The 17,467-nt window shown below is 43.3% G+C and overlaps 1 protein-coding gene across 4 annotated transcripts in view; it reads right to left on the reverse strand.

The window, feature by feature from the left end:
* The window catches only part of LOC137359608 (cysteine-rich protein 3-like), a 232,609-nt gene that overhangs the window by 165,633 nt on the left and 49,509 nt on the right, over positions 1 to 17,467 (reverse strand). For all 4 annotated transcript variants that reach the window (XM_068025437.1, XM_068025439.1, XM_068025441.1 and 1 more), the window contains exon 3: positions 9,594 to 9,651. In XM_068025437.1, the coding sequence (XP_067881538.1) occupies positions 9,594 to 9,651 (58 nt within the window). The remainder of the gene's footprint in view (positions 1 to 9,593; positions 9,652 to 17,467) is intronic.

Consider the following 17,467-nt stretch of genomic DNA (forward strand, 5'->3'; position numbering starts at 1 on the left):
CTAAGGAGAGAGTAGGGCCCATAAAAGACCAAAAAGGTAACCTGTGTGTAGGAGCGGAAGATATTGGTATGGTTCTTCATGAATACTTTGCGTCTGTCTTCACAAAAGAGGGGGACGATGCAGATATTGCAGTTAATGAGGAACAGTGTGAAGTATTGGATGTGATAAACATAGGGAGAGAGGAAGTATTAATGGGATTTGCATCCTTGAAAGTTGATAAGTCACCAGGGCCAGATGAAATGTATCCTGGGCTGTTAAAAGAAGCAAGAGAGGAAATAGCAGAGGGTCTCCAGACCTCACTAGATACAGGTGTGGTGCCGGAGGATTGGAGAATTGCTAACATTGTACCTCTGTTTAAAAATGGAGCTAAGGATAGACCGATTAATTACAGGCCAGCCAGTCTAACCTCAGTAGTGGGCAAATTATTGGAATCTATTCTGAGAGACAGGATAAACTGTCACTTAGAAAGGCATAGGTTAATCAAGAATAGTCAGCATGGAGTTGTTAAGGGAAGATCTTGTTTGACTAACTTGATTGAATGTTTTGAAGAAGTAACAAGGAAGATAGATGAGGGTAGTGCAGTTGATGTGGTCTACATGGATTTTAGCAAGGCTTTTGACAAGTTCAGACAAGGCAGACTGGTTAAAAAATTTAAATCCCATGGGATCCAGGGAAATGCAGCAAGGTGGATACAAAGTTGGCCAGGTGGCAGGAAACAAAGGGTAATTGTTGACGGCTGTTTTAGCGACTGGAGGGCTGTTTCCAGTGGCGTTCCGCAGGGCTCAGTACTGGGTCCCCTGCGTTTTGTGGTGCGTATTAACAATTTGGACATAAATGTAGGGAGCATGATCAAGATGTTTGCGGACAACACAAAGACTGGCCGTGTGGTAGATAGGGAGAAGGATAGCTGTCGACTGCAGGAAGATATTGATGTTCTGGTCAGATGGTCAGAAAAGTGGAAAATGGAATTCAACTTGGAGAAGTGTGAGATGATGCATTTGAGGAGGTCAAACAAGGCAAAAGAATACACGATTAATGGGAAAATACTGAGAAGTGTAGAGGAAGTGAGGGACCTTGGAGTGAATGTCCACAGATCCCTGAAGGTAGCAGGACAGGTTGATAAGGTGGTTAAGAAGGCATATGGAATCCTTTCCTTTATTAGCCGAGGTATATAATACAAGATCAAGGAGGTTATGCTGGAACTGTATAACTCATTGGTTAGGCCACAACTTGAGTGCAGTTCTGGTCACCTCATTACAGAAAGGATGTAATTGCACTAGACAGGGTACAGAGGAGATTTACGAGGATGTTGCCAGGACTTGAAAAATACAGCTATGAGGAAAGATTGGATAGGCTGGGGTTGTTCTCCTTGGAACAGAGAAGGCTGTGGAAGATCTGATTGAAATGTACAAAATTTCGAGGGGCTTGGATAGAGTGGAGGTGAAGGGCCTATTCACCTTAGCAGAGAAGTCAGTGATGAGGGGGCATAGATTTAAAGTGATTGGTAGAAAAATTAGAGGGGAGATGAGGAAAAACATTTTCACCCAGAGGGTGGTACAGGTCTGGAACTCTCTGCCTGAAAGGATAGTTGAGGCAGAAACCCTCAACTCATTCAAAAGGAATCTGGATATGCACCTCAAGTGTTGTAATCTGCAGGGCTATGGACCAAATGTTGGAATGTGGGATTAGAATCGGTGGCTCGTTTTTCAGCCAGCACAGACACGATGGGCCAAATGGCCTCTTTTTGTGCCTTAAGCTTTCTATGATTCCATGAAACAATTCAAAATGTTCAACAAAAATATATTCCATTGAAAAACAACAATTCAGGAAGAAAGACCCGTCCGTGGCTCACTCAGGAAGTTAAGGATAGTATTATATTAAATGAAGAGGCTTACAATGTTGCAAACAAGAGTAGCAAGTTTGAGGATTGGGAGTGTTTTAGAAACAAGAAAGGGCCAGCAAAAATTTCATAAAAAGGGAAAAAATAGAATATGAGAGTAAACTAGCCAGAGATATTGTCACAAGAAACAAAAACAAGAAATGCTGGATTCACTCAGCAGGTCTGGCAGCATCTGTGGAAAGAGAAGCAGAGTTAACGTTTCGGGTCAGTGACCCTTCTTCGGAGCAGTTCCGAAGAAGGGTCACTGACCCGAAACGTTAACTCTGCTTCTCTTTCCACAGATGCTGCCAGACCTGCTGAGTGAATCCAGCATTTCTTGTTTTTGTTTCAGATTTCCAGCATCCGCAGTATTTTGCTTTTATATTGTCATAAGAGTTTTGTTTCTTTAAAATTGGGAGATTTGTGTGCCTTTAAGACCTGTTGCTATTTTCTGTGAACAGTAACTGAATGTTGACATTTGGTATTTGAAGTGCAGGCTGCAAGGCAATTTGTATCCAAGCAACAGGAAGATTTTACGACTGTCTTGTGACTTCTACTGAAAAAGGCTTTCAGTTTCATTTTGGCAGTGAAAAGTGACCAGGGGAGCTGTGGGCAGCTAAAAGAGTTACTGCTGGAAACTGGCCAGGGATACAGCCCAGAAAATTCTCTCTCTTGAAAAATAATTCCTGTAACAAAGAGATCCAGAGAAAAGAGGAATTGCTACACTCTGTGGAGAAGTACTGCTTTGGAGAAAGGAAACCTATGTTTCGGGTGTGGCAGGTTGCCATTGCCTCCAGTCAAGAATCCCTGCCTCAAGAGTGAGTTCTGTAGTTGCTGTGCTCTGTGGAGAAGGCTCCTTTGCTGAGAGTAAGTCCTGTTGACTTTTGTGTTTTGGAGGTTGCTGAACTTACAGAATCACAGAATCATTACAGTGCAGAAGGAAGCCATTCAGCCCATTCTGTCGCACTGGCTCTCTGAAAGAGCAATTCCCTCAGTACCATTCCCCAGCCTTCTCCCTATAACCCTGCACATTCTTCCTTTTCATATAACTGTCTAATTACCTTGTGAATGCTTCAATTGAATCTGCCTCCACCACATTCTCAGGCAGCGCATTCCAAACTTTAACCATAGGCTGCGTGAAAAAGTTTGTCCTCATGTCATTTTTGCTTCTCTTACCAAATACTTTAACTCTGCCCTCTCATTCTTGATCCTTTCATGAGTGGGAACAGTTTCTCTCTATCAACTCTGTCCAGACCCCTCATGATTTTGAATACCTCTATCAAATCACCTTTCAGCCTCCTCTTCTCCAAGGAAAACAGTCCTAACTTCTCCAGTCTATCTTCATAACTGAGGTTCCTCATGCCTGGAATCATTTTCGTGAATCTTTTCTGTACTCTCTCCAATACTCTCACGTCCTTCCTCAGGTGCGGCGCCCAAAACTGCACGCAATACTCCAGCTGAGGCCGAACGTGTGTCTTATACAAGTTCAACATAACTTCCTTGCCCTTGTACTCTATGCCCATATTAATAAAGCCCAGGATACTATATGCTTTATTAACCGCTCTCTCAACCTGTCCTGCCACCTTCAATGACTTATGCACATATACACCTAGGTCCCTCTGCTCCTGCACCCCCTTTAGAATTGTACCCTTTATTCTATATTGTCTCTCCTTGTTCTTCCTACCAAAATGAATCACTTCACATTTCTCTGCATTGAACTTCATCTGCCACCTATCTGCCCATTCCACCAACTTGTCTATGTCCTTTTGAAGTTCTACACTATCCTCCTCACAGTTCACAATGCTTCCAGGTTTCATATCATCTGCAAATTTTGAAATTGTGCCCTGTATACCAAGGTCTAGGTCATTAATATATATCAGGAAAAGCAAGGGTCCCAACACTGATCCCTGGGGAACTCCATTACAAACCTTCCTCCAGCCCAAAAAACATCCATTAACCACTACTCTTTGTTTCCTGTCACTCAGCCAATTTCATATCCATGTCGCTACCGTCCCTTTTATTCCATGAGCTACAAGTTTGCTCACAAGTCTGTTGTGTGGCACTGTATCAAACACCTTTTGAAAGTCCATGTGCATTGCCCTCATCAATCTTCTCTGCTACCTCCTCAAAAATCTCCAGCAAGTTAGCTAAACATGATTTCCCCTTAAGAAATCCATTTTGCCTTTCCTTAATTAACTTGTATTTGTCCATGTGACTATTGATTTTGTCCCAAATTATTTTTTCGAGAAGTTTTCCCACCACTGAAGTTAAACTGACTGGCCTGTAGTTGCTGGGCTTATCTTTACATCCTTTTTTGAACAAGGGTGTATCGTTTGCAATTCTCCAGTCCTCTGACACCCATCCCCGAGTCTAAGGAAGACTGAAAAATTATGGCCAGTGCCTCTGCGATTTCCATCATCACTTCCCTCAGTATCCTTGGATGCATCTCATCTGGTACTGATGTTTTATCCACTTTAAGTACAGACAGCCGGTCTAATACTTCCTCTTTATCAATTTTGAACCCCTCCACTGTCTGACTTACCTCCTCTTTCAACATTGCCTGGGTTGCATCTTCTTCCTTGTAAAGACAGATACAAAGTATTCATTTAATACCTCAGCTATGCCCTCTGCCTCCATGTGTAAATCCCCCTTTCTGGTCCCTAATCGGCCCCACTCCTCCTTTTACCACCCTTTTACTATTTATATGCCTATAAAAAACTTTGGAATTTCCTTTAATGCTAGCTGCCAGTCTCTTTTCCTGCTCTCTCTTTGCTTCTCTTATTTGCTTTTCCACTTCCCCGCTGGACCTTTTATATTCAGTCTCAATAGTATTTTCTACCTGGCATCTGTAATATGCATACTTGATTCACATGGCCCACCTCATTCCCAGGTCTAGCAGTGCCTCCTTTCTCATTGAACTAGCAACATACTGTTATAGAAAATTTATCTGAACACACTCTAGGAACTCTTGCCCCTCACTGCCCTTTACACTACTATTATCCCAGTCTATGTTTGGATAATTAAAGTCTCCCATTATAAATACCCTATAATGTTTACACATCTCTGTAAATTTCCTTGAAAGTTTGTTCCTTCATGTCCTTCCCACTAGCTGGTGGCCTATAGACAACACCGAGCAATGTAATCGCACGCTCAAGAAAGTTTCTACTGTTAGACTACTACTTTAAAATTTAAATAGACCTGTTGCTGAAAGATCTATGTGACGCCTGCTGCAGATGAACTACCTTGAACGCCTACCCACCACAAACTGTACGTTAATTTCACCTGGACACTTCAAGTGGCATCTGACAATTCGACTCTGGGACACCTCATTGATCCAGAGAATACTACCGGAAGTTACAACCCAGTTATTTTATTATTCCTAAGAAACCGCTACAGCTCAAAACACCCTTTTCCCCCGGTTAACCAATTTTTTAATGTATGTGTGTGCATGAGGGTTAAGATTAAGGAGTTATAAAATCTTTTCATACATATAGATTCATCTCATTATCATTTGAAACTTGGTTTATTAATAAATAATTAATTTTGTTTTTTAAAGAAATCTGGGTTGGCATGTTCTGGGGATAAATATAGTGATTAATTTGGCTATTTTTCTGGGAGGTAGGAATCTTTACTAAGATGCTGTGACCTGTGGAGTAGTGGGACTGAATTAACAGTGCATTACTCCCGCATCAGTCGTTACAATATACAAAACAGATTGTAAGAGCTTTTATAATTATAAACATTGGTCCCTTAGAAGTAGAGCCAGGAGAAAATATCATGGAGAATGAGAAAACGGCAGAGGCATTGAACAAATATTTTGTGTCTATCTTCACATCAGTTTCATACCAAAAATAGACAGTAACCTTAGGGCTTAAAAAAAAGAGTGAGGAAGGTAAGGAAATTAATATTAGCGGAGAAAAAGTATTGAAGAAATTTAAGGGATTAAAATCCGACAAATCCCTGGGACCTGATGGCTTACACCCTCGGATTCTAAAAGAGATGGCTGCAGAGATAGTGGATGTGCTAGCTATAATTTTCCAAAATTCCTTAGATTCGGGAACGGTCCCATCAGATTGGAAGTTGCCAAATGTTACACCACATTTCAAGAAAGGAGAGAAAGAAAAAACAGTGAACTACAGGACAGTTGGCCTAAAATCAGTCATTGGGAAAATGCTGGAAACAATGTACTTAGAAAAGTATAGTATGATTATAACAAGTCAACATGGTTTTACTAAACAGAAATCATGTTTGACAAATTTATTAGAGTTTTTTGGAATGTAACTACTAGGGTAGATAAAGGGGAACCAGTAGATGTAGTATACCTGGATTTCCAAAAGGCATTTGATAAGGTGCAACACAAAAGGTTACTAGGCAAGATAAGGGCTCATAGAGTTGGAGGCAATATATCAGCATGGATAGAGTCATAGAGTTGTACAGCACAGAAACAGGCCCTTTGGCCCATCGTGTCTGTGCTGGCCATCAAGCACCGAACTATTCTCGTCCCATTTTCCAGCACTTGGCCCGTAGCCTTGTATGCTATGGCATTTCAAGTGCTCATCTAAATACTTCTTAAATGTTGTGAGGGTTCCTGCTTCTACCACCTCTTTAGGCAGTGTATCCCAGATTACAACCACCCTCTGGATTAAAAAAAATTTCCTCAAATCCCCTCTAAACCTCCTGCTCCTTGCTTTAAATCTATGCCCCCTGGTTATTGACCCCACCACTAAGGGAAAAGGTTTCTTCCTATCTATCCTATCAATGCCCCTCATAATTTTGTATACCTAATCAGGACCCCCTTAGCCTTCTCTGCTCTAAGGAAAACAACCCTAGCCTATCCAGTCTCTCTTCATAGCTGAAATGCTCCAGCCCTGGTGAATCTCCTCTGCACCCTCTCCAGTGCAATCACATTCTTCCTATAGTGTGGTGCCCAGAACTGTACACAGTATTCCAGCTGTGGCCTTTTATACAGCTCCATCATAACCTCCCTGCTGTTATATTCTATGTCTCAGCTAATAAAGGCAAGTATCCCATATGCCTTCCTAACCACCTATCTACCTGTGCTGCTGCCTTCAGTGATCTATGGACAAGTACACCAAGGTCCCTCTGTACTTCCTAGGGTCCCATCATCCATTGTGTATTGATAGAGGATTGGTTAGTGGACATGAAGCAAAGAATGGGCATAAATGGTGTGGAGAAGGGCATCTGCGATTCTCACTGCACCTCATGAATGATGGTGTATTTTCAAGTTGGCAGGCAATGAATAGTGGCACGTCACAAGGATGGAGCCTTAGCTATTTACACTCTATCTCAAGCTAAGCTTGCTGATCATACAAAGGTATGTGGAAATGTAAGCTGTGGGGAAGACACAGAGAGGCTGCAAAGGATATAGACAGGTTAAGTGAGTGGGCAACAAGATGGCAGACGGAGTATAATGTAGGGAACTGTTAAGTTATTCACTGGTCGTAAGAATAGAAAAGCAGAATATTTTTGAAAAGGTGTGAAACTTATAAGTGCTGATGTTCAAAGAGACTTGGGTGTGCTTGTACAGGGAACGCATAAAGTTAGCATGTAGGTAAAGCAAGCAATTAGGAAGGCAAATGGTATGTTGGCCTTTATTGCAAGGGGATTGGAGTACAGGAATAAAGAAGTCTTGCTACAATTGTACAGGGTTTTGGTGAAACCACAGATTTATTAATTAATTTAATTTAAATTCCCTCAGCTGCTGTGGTGGGATTTTGAACTCATGTCTCTGGTGCATTAGTCTGGGCCTCTAGATTACTCGTCCAGTAATATCAACACTATGCTGCTGTTTTTGCTTGATTGGCACCTCATCCACCACCTTAAATATTCACTCCCTCCACCACCAGTGCAGTGGTTGCATTGTGTACCATCTATAAGATGCACTGCAGCAACTCCCCAAGGCTCCTTCCAAACCCATGATCTCTACCACCTAGGAGAACAAGGGCAGCAGACGCATGGGAACACCACCATCTGCAAGTTTCTCTCCAAGTCACACGCCATCCTGACTTGAAATATATTGTCATTCCTTCACTGTCACTGGATCACCATCCTCTGCCTGCTGCACAATGCCATGCAAGCTGTAATCCTTGCCAACGGATATGCCACTGATCCAATCAAAGTGCAAACTGGGGTCAAACAAGGCTGTGTCATCGCACCAAAGCTCTTTTCCATCTTCATCGCTGCAACATTCCACCTCATCTCCATGAAGCTCCCAGCCGAAGTAGATCTCTACAGGACAAGCGGGAAACTATTTAACCTACGTCGCCTCCAGTCCAGAACCAAGCTCACCCCAACCTCTATCATCGAGCTTCAGTACGTTGATGAGGCTTGCGTATGCGCACACTCAGAGTCTGAGCTTCAAACCCTCGTTGATGCATTCACGGAGGCGTATGAAAGAACTGGCCTCAAGCTACACATCGGAAGACAAAAGTCCTCTACCAGCTTGCTCCCGCAGCGCAACACTAAGCCCCAACTATCAAGATCCACAGCGAACTACTGGATAATGTGCATCACTTCTCATATCTTGGGAGCCTCCTCTCAGCAAGATAGACATCGACGATGAAACTCAGCATTGCCTCCAGTGTGCCAGTGCAGCCTTCGGTCGTCTGAGGAAAAGAGTATTTGACGACAAAGACTTCAAACCTGGCACCAAGCTCATGGTCTACAGGGCCGCAGCGTTACCTGCCCTCTTGTATGCGTCAGAAACATGCACAGCAGACATCTCAAAGCCCTGGAGAGATATCACTAGCGGTGCCTCTGCAAGATCCTGCAAATTCAGTGGCAGGACAGACGCTCCAATATTAGTGTCCTCTCTCAGGCCAACACCCCAAGTATCGAGACACTGGTCATGGATAGGCAGTTACGTTGGGTGGGCTGCATCTTCTGCATGCTTGACACAAGACTCCCAAAACAAGCTTTCTACTCCAAGCTCTGTCATGGCAAGAGGCTACCAGGAGGGCAAAGGAAACGCTACAAGGATGTCCTTAAAGCCTCCCTGAAAAAATGTGACATCTCCACTGATTCGTGGGAATCTCTTGCCCAAGACCGCCCAAAATGGAGAAGAAGCATCTGCAAAGGTGCCAGCCTTCGAACAATGTCGACATGCCCAGGCAGTGACCAAGTACCAGTGACCGGAAATTTGAGCATCCCATTCACTCGCCTCACCAAACACCACCTGCCCCACCTGTGGCAGAGTGTGAGGATCCAAAATTGGATTCAGTCACCTGAGGACCCACAACCCTGGATTGGAAGAAAGTCATCCTTTCTTCCGAGGGACTGCCTAAGAAGAAGCAGACGCTGGGTCAAAAGCACGAAATTCACCCTAACAGCACTGTGGGTGTACCTACAGCACAAGGACTGTAGCGGTTCAAGAAGGTGGCTCACCACCACCTTCTCAAGGGAAATTAGGGATGGGCAATAAATGCTGGCCTTTCCAGTGATGCTCACATCCCATGAATGAATAAAAAAAAAATCCTGGTCCTATTTCTTATGTTCTTCCCTAAAGGCACTGATTCATGTTGGGTTGTTGATGACCCTCCAGTAGCTCAACACAGTGGACATCCATAGTAGCTAAACAGTTAAGCCCGGTTGTGTTATTACCAAATGTCCACATACATGTACCAACATTAGAGAAAAATGTACACATACATTTACGTGTAAACACTGCCTGTGGAAGCAATGCACACTCACTAACCTTTGGGTCCAAACAAAGTGGCGTAGCATGGCTTGTGGCAATAAGGTTTCCCATCGTGCTAAAAAAAAAACACAGTAAATCACAGTTACCACAGAATCATAGAATGGTTACAGCACAGATGGAGGCCATTCAACCCCTCGTGTCCATGCTAGTTCTCTGCAAGAGCAACTCAACTTGTTCCACTCCCCTGCCTATTCCCTGTAGCCCTACAATGTTTTTCTCTTTAGGTGCTTATCCAATTCCCTTTTGAAAGCTATAATTGAATCTGCCTCCACCACACTCTCAGGCAGTAAATTCCAGACCCAAACCACACACTGCATAAAAAAGTTTTCCTCATGTCATCTTTGGTTCTTTTGCTATTTCCCTTAAATAGTGTCCTCTGGTTCTCGACCCTTCCGCTAAATGGGAACAGTTTCTCCCTATCTACTCCATCCAGAGCTCTCATCATTTTGAACACCTCCATTAAATCTCCTCTCAACCTTCTCTTCTCTAAGGAGAATAGCCCCAGCTTCTCCAATCTATTGAGGTAACTAAAGTCCCTCATCCCTGGAACTATTCTTGTAAATCTCTTCTGCACATTCTCTAATGCCTTCACATCTTTCCTAAAGTGGGGTGCCTGGAATTGGATATAAGACTGCAGTTGAGGCTGAACCAGTATTTTATAAAGGTTCACCACAACTTCCTTGCTTTTGTACTCTATGTCTGTATTTATAAAGTTATCAAGTTATTCTCAAATGTCAGTAGATATAAAATACTGCAAGAAAGGTTTTGGTATTGAAACACTCTCAGTAACTGTCCCTTAATAGTAAGGTCAATTTCCTCTCCCTCGTCGCCTCCATCTTTATCTTCGTAGAATCATACAGCATACTGCTCTTTCCCCAAAGCCCTACAAACATTTCCTTTTTAAGTATTTATCCAATTCCCTTTTAAAAGTTATAATTGAATCTGGTTTCAGCGCCCTTTCAATAGTGCATTCCAGATCACAACAATTCACAGCGCAAAAAAATGTTTCTTCACGTCGCCTGATTCATTTTGCCAATCACTGACCCAAAACGTTAACTCTGCTTCTCTTTTCACAGATGCTGCCAGACCTGCTGAGTGGTTCCAGCATTTCTTGTTTTTATTTCAGATTTCCAGCATCCGCAGTATTTTGCTTTTATTTTAGTGTTAAATTCACTGCCACTTCTCTTCCAGGAATGCCTACCTTGAAGAAGTTCTGCTCTTCTCTCCGACAGGATTTTCATTTGTCTCTTTTATAACCTGTGACTTTTCTAATATTTGTCAGTTCCGAAGACCCGAAACGTTAACTCTGCTTCTCTTTTCACAGATGCTGCCAGACCTGCTGTGTGGTTCCAGCATTTCTTGTTTTTATACCTTAAATTTGTGTCCTGCCACTTGAAACAGTTTCTCCCTATTTACTCTATCAAAACCCTTCATAATTTCCAACACCTCTGTTAAATCTCCCCTTAACCTTCCCTAGTCTAAGGAGAACAATCACAGCTTCCTCACTCTGCCCACATAACTGAATCTTGTTTAGGTTTTTTATTGTCGCCACTACTTCTGATTCCCCCCAGTTCTTTGTTGTGTGTTGCTCTTCAGCTGAGAGATGACTAGTCTCTGTCCTCTATCAATAACATATTTGCTCTGTGAGCTTCCGGAGTGCCACCGTGATTTACAGATTGAGCTGTTGAAACAATCATAGCTCTACTCGTAGGAAACAGTTACAATAATGGGAGACCTCAGCCATGTTGAGTTTGTGGGATAAGAAACATCTGTGGGCCGATCATGGAGGGTTCTAGAATTCCTCCAGGATGGTTTCCTTAATCACTATGTTACATGTCCAAGACGAAAGGACAAGAAGCGAGTTCTGATGAAAGGTTATTGACCTGAAATGTTAACTCTGTTTCTCTCTCCACAAATGTTGCCTGACCTGGTGAGTATTTCCAGCATTTTCCGTTTTTATTTCAGATTTCCTGCATCTGCAGTATTTTGCATTTGAAGAAAGGACATAAGCTAGATATGGATCTAGGAAATGAAGCAGGATGAGCAAGTGATCTGAAGATAGGAGAGCACTTGGGAAATAGTGATTGATTACAAGATCAATCTGAACCAAAAACCAGATCATTTTAAAGGGCTGGAGTGAACCACTCCCAGATTAATTGGGTGGAAAAAATTGCAAATGAAAGCAGTGGAAGATATTTCAATATGGGATGGTATTAGTTAAACTGATTCCAACTAGCAATATAGGGGATGTGTCAAAGGCTGAATTTCTAATATCCAGAGGTTAAAAAAGGCACTTGATTAACATGGGTGGGCATAACTTATCTTCTATATTATTACAATCAGTACATCCCATCCCCCTTTCCATTCAATGTCCTACTATGTTGCTCAGAAGGGAAGGGGGAAGAGGAGCAGAGCATTAGTCATTGGGGACTCCATAGTTAGGGGAACAGATAGGAGGTTCTGTGGGAACGAGAGAGACTCACGGTCGGTGTGTTGCCTCCCAGGTGCCAGGGTTCGTGATGTCTCGGATCGTGTTTTTGGGATCCTTAAGGGGGAGGGGGAGCAGCCCCAAGTCGTGGTCCACATAGGCACCAACGACATAGGTAGGAAGAGAGATGGGGATTTAAGACAGAAATTCAGGGAGCTAGGGTGGAAGCTTAGAGCGAGAACAGACAAAGTTGTTATCTCTGGGTTGTTGCCCGTGCCACGTGCTAGCGAAGCGAGGAATAGGGAGAGAGAGGAGTTGAACACGTGGCTGCAGGGATGGTGTAGGAGGGAGGGTTTTGGTTTCCTGGATAATTGGGGCTCTTTCTGGGGTAGGTGGGACCTCTATAAACAGGATGGTCTTCACCTGAACCAGAGGGGTACCAATATCATGGGGGGGAGATTTGCTAGTGCTCTTCGGGGGGGTTTAAACTAATTCAGCAGGGGAATGGGAACCTAAATTGTAGTTCCAGTGTACAGGATGTTGAGAGTAGTGAGGTCAGGGATAAGGTTACAAGGACGCAAGAGGGCACTGGCAAGCAAGAACTTGGTTTAAAGTGTGTCTACTTCAACGCCAGGAGCATCCGGAATAAGGTGGGTGAGCTTGCAGCATGGGTTGGTACCTGGGATCCTGATGTTGTGGCCATTTCAGAGACATGGGTAGAGCAGGGACAGGAATGGATGTTGCAGGTTCCGGGATTTAGATGTTTCAGTAAGAACAGAGAAGATGGTAAAAGAGGGGGGGGTGTGGCATTGTTAATCAAGGAGAGTATTACAGCGACAGAAAGGACGTTTGAGGACTCGTCTACTGAGGTAGTATGGGCCGAGGTTAGAAACAGGAGAGGAGAGGTCATCCTGTTGGGAGTCTTCTATAGACCTCCGAATAGTTCCAGAGATGTAGAGGAAAGGATCGCGAAGATGATTCTCGACAGGAGCGAGAGTAACAGGGTAGTTGTTATGGGGGACTTTAACTTTCCAAATATCGACTGGAAATACTATAGTTCGAGTACTTTAGATGGGTCAGTTTTTGTCCAGTGTGTGCAGGAGGGTTTTCTGACACAGTATGTAGACAGGCCAACCAGGGGCGATGCCACATTGGATTTGGTACTGGGTAATAAACCCGGCCAGGTGTTAGATTTAGATGTAGGTGAGCACTTTGGTGATAGTGATCACAATTCGGTTAGGTTTACCTTAGCGATGGGCAGGGACAGGTATATACCGCAGGGCAAGAATTATAGCTGGGGGAAAGGAAATTATGATGCGATTAGGCAAGATTTAGGATGCGTAGGATGGGGAAGGAAACTGCAGGGGATGGGCACAATTGAAATGTGGAGCTTATTCAAGGAGCAGCTACTGCGTGTCCTTGATAAGTATGTACCTGTCAGGCAGAGAGGAAGTTGTCGAGCGAGGGAGCCGTGGTTTACTAAAGAAGTTGAAGAGCTTGTCAAGAGGAAGAAGGCTTATGTTAGGATGAGACGTGAAGGCTCAGTGAGGGCGCTTGAGAGTTACAAGCTAGCCAGGAAGGATCTAAAGGGAGAGCTGAGAAGAGCAAGGAGAGGACACGAGAAGTCATTGGCGGATAGGATCAGGGAAAACCCTAAGGCTTTCTATAGGTATATCAGGAATAAAATAATGACTAGAGTTAGATTAGGGCCAATCAAGGATAGTAGTGGGAAGTTGTGTGTGGAATCAGAGGAGATAGGGGAAGCGTTAAATGAATATTTTTCGTCAGTATTTACAGTAGAGAAAGAAAATGTTGTCGAGGAGAATACTGAGGTACAGACTACTAGGCTAGATGGGATTGAGGTTCACAAGGAGGAGGTGTTAGCGATTTTGGAAAGTGTGAAAATAGATAAGTCCCCTGGGCCAGATGGGATTTATCCTAGGATTCTCTGGGAAGCCAGGGAGGAGATTGCAGAGCCTTTGTCCTTGATCTTCATGTCATCATTGTCGACAGGAATAGTGCCGGAAGACTGGAGGATAGCAAATGTTGTCCCCTTGTTCAAGAAGGGGAGTAGAGACAGCCCTGGTAATTATAGACCTGTGAGCCTTACTTCGGTTGTGGGTAAAATGTTGGAAAAGGTTATAAGAGACAGGATTTATAATCATCTTGAAAAGAATAAGTTCATTAGCGATAGTCAGCACGGTTTTGTGACGGGTAGGTCGTGCCTCACAAACCTTATTGAGTTTTTCGAGAAGGTGACCAAACAGGTGGATGAGGGTAAAGCAGTGGATGTGGTGTATATGGATTTCAGTAAGGCGTTTGATAAGGTTCCCCACGGTAGGCTATTGCAGAAAATACGGAAGTATGGGGTTGAAGGTGATTTAGAGCTTTGGATCAGAAATTGGCTAGCTGAAAGACAGAGGGTGGTGGTTGATGGCAAATGTTCATCCTGGAGTTTAGTTACTAGTGGTGTACCGCAAGGATCTGTTTTGGGGCCACTGCTGTTTGTCATTTTTATAAATGACCTGGAAGAGGGTGTTGAAGGGTGGGTTAGTAAATTTGCGGATGACACTAAGGTCGGTGGAGTTGTGGATAGTGCCGAAGGATGTTGTAGGGTACAGAGGGACATAGTCAGGCTGCAGAGCTGGGCTGAGAGATGGCAAATGGAGTTTAATGCGGAAAAGTGTGAGGTGATTCACTTTGGAAGGAGTAACAGGAATGCAGAGTACTGGGCTAATGGGAAGATTCTTGGTAGTGTAGATGAACAGAGAGATCTTGGTGTCCAGGTACATAAATCCCTGAAAGTTGCTACCCAGGTTAATAGGGCGGTTAAGAAGGCATATGGTGTGTTAGCTTTTATTAGTAGGGGGATCGAGTTTCGGAGCCACGAGGTCATGCTGCAGCTGTACAAAACTCTGGTGAGACTGCACCTGGAGTATTGCGTGCAGTTCTGGTCACCGCATTATAGGAAGGATGTGGAAGCTTTGGAAAGGGTGCAGAGGAGATTTACTAGGATGTTGCCTGGTATGGAGGGAAGGTCTTACGAGGAAAGGCTGAGGGAATTGAGGTTGTTTTCGTTGGAGAGAAGGAGGAGGAGAGGTGACTTAATAGAGACATATAAGATAATCAGTGGGTTAGATAGGGTGGATAGTGAGGGTCTTTTTCCTCGGATGGTGATGGCGAACACGAGGGGACATAGTTTTAAGTTGAGGGGTGATAGATATAGGACAGATGTTAGAGGTAGTTTCTTTACTCAGAGAGTAGTAGGGGCGTGGAACGCCCTGCCTGCAACAGTAGTAGACTCGCCAACTTTAGGGGCATTTAAGTGGTCATTGGATAGACATATGGATGAAAATGGAATAGTGTAGGTCAGATGGTTTCACAGGTCGGCGCAACATCGAGGGCCGAAGGGCCTGTACTGCGCTGTAATGTTCTAATTCTAATGTAATCCTTTTGCCTATAATGAAAGCTCTCCTGCTCGGACTGTCTGCAGCTTCCCACCCTGTTTTGAGGAGTTTAAGATGACGAAAGGAGTTAATTGGATCGATAGAGAGAAACTATTTCCTCTGGAAGGGAGATTGGTCAGGATGAGGGAGAGACTGAAAGGAGAATGGAGGCCAAAATAAAGTGAAATAGCAAGGTTTTTACAGACGGTACGAGAGCCCACCTATAGATGATAGGGACCATCAGTACTGAGACTGAGGGAGAAAGCAGAGATGATAAATTACTATTTTTCCTCAATGTTTACTGATGAAGACGACAATGGCAATATGGGCTTATACTTTGTTAGGAGGTTAATTCCTGTGAGCTTGCTTTCCCAGCAGCTTCCTCCTCTTCCTCTAACTCATGGAATTATTAGGACGACCATGATGATGAAAAGTGCATTGTCAGAACCCCTTAAGAGATGAAAACATGTGGTTTGTTTTGCATTATCATCCCTTTATGAATCTGTTCTGGCTGTTTCTAACTCTTCCCTCTTTATGTGTGCAGTAGTATAACTGGTTATGTTACTGGACTAGTAATCCAGAGAGCTGAACTACTAATCCAGTAGATGTGAGGATAAATCCCAGTTGGGAAATTTAAATTCAGTTAATTAAATAAATCTGGAATTCAAAAGCTGGCATCAGTAACAGTGACCATGGAACTACTGCATTGTCATAAAAACCCATCTGGTTCACTTTGTCCTTTCGGGAAGGAAATCTGCCGTCCTTACCCTATCTGGCCTACATATGACTCCAGACCCACAGCAATGTGGTTGACTCCTAATTTCTCTCTGAAATGGCCCAGCAAGTTGTATCATAACCATTACAACAGACTGCAGCAGCTCAAGGAGGCCACCACCACTTTCTCAAGGGCATTTAGGGATGGGCAATAAATGCAGGCTTTCCAATTATTCCCACATGTCATGAATGAATAAAATAAATAATTATTTAGATACATGGCAATGTAATCCTTAAATACTCTATTCCCCCCACTCACAGGTTAAACTAATTGGCTTGTATTTACTCAGATTAGCTATTTTAACAATTGTGACACTCAGCCTCTATCACAGATCCACAGAGCCATGAAATATACATTATTAGGGCTTTGGCAATTTACTCCCTCATCTCATCTAGATCTTTGTAAATATCTCATCAGATCCTACAACTTTGTCTTCCTATTGCATAAGTAACTAAATTTAAAAATACTTTTGTTTATTCATCAAACTATCACTCATCTCACTCTCAACCCCTTCAAAATTCAGCGCGTCTCTGATATCCTTCTCTTTAGTAATGATAAATACAAGGTATTTATTAAAGTTCAACATTGTACCTCCCAAGCCTAGAATTAGGCATTCCTACACTGCTTCTTGCTGATCCACATTTCACTCATTTATGTTCAGAAAGCAAGCCTCCTTATTATTCATGTTGTCGAAACCAGTTACACACTGTCCCAACAATAACAACAACTTGTCTTTATAAAAAGCCTCTGACTACAGCAACATCCCAAGCAGTTTCACAGGAGCATTACCAGACAAGATTTGATACCCAAATATCAAATTGGGTATTAATAACGAGATATTAGGAAAAGTGACAAGAAAACTTGGTCAAAGAAATTTAAGGAAAGTTTCAAAGGACTAAAGAGAAGCAGAGAGGTTTAGGGAGGAAATTCCAGAGCTTAAGAATTTAGCAGCTGAAGGCATCTCTGCTAAGACATCACCCACAAATGTCCCTAAGCCTCCAGGTCTGTAGAAACTCTTCCCAATCTCCAGCTCCAGCCCCAACACTCTCCCCAATTTCCAATTCAGCCTGTCACTGTGCCCAAAGTCCAATCCCAGCCCCTACACTCTCCCCAGTCATCAATCCCAGTCCTGTCAGCCATCCTGACCTCCAATCCCGGCTTCGTAACCCTCCACAATCTCCAATCCCAGCTCCGTCGCCATCCACAATCTCCAATCCCAGCT

This window comes from Heterodontus francisci, unplaced genomic scaffold, assembly GCF_036365525.1.
Source record: "Heterodontus francisci isolate sHetFra1 unplaced genomic scaffold, sHetFra1.hap1 HAP1_SCAFFOLD_461, whole genome shotgun sequence".
Lineage (NCBI taxonomy): Eukaryota > Metazoa > Chordata > Chondrichthyes > Heterodontiformes > Heterodontidae > Heterodontus > Heterodontus francisci.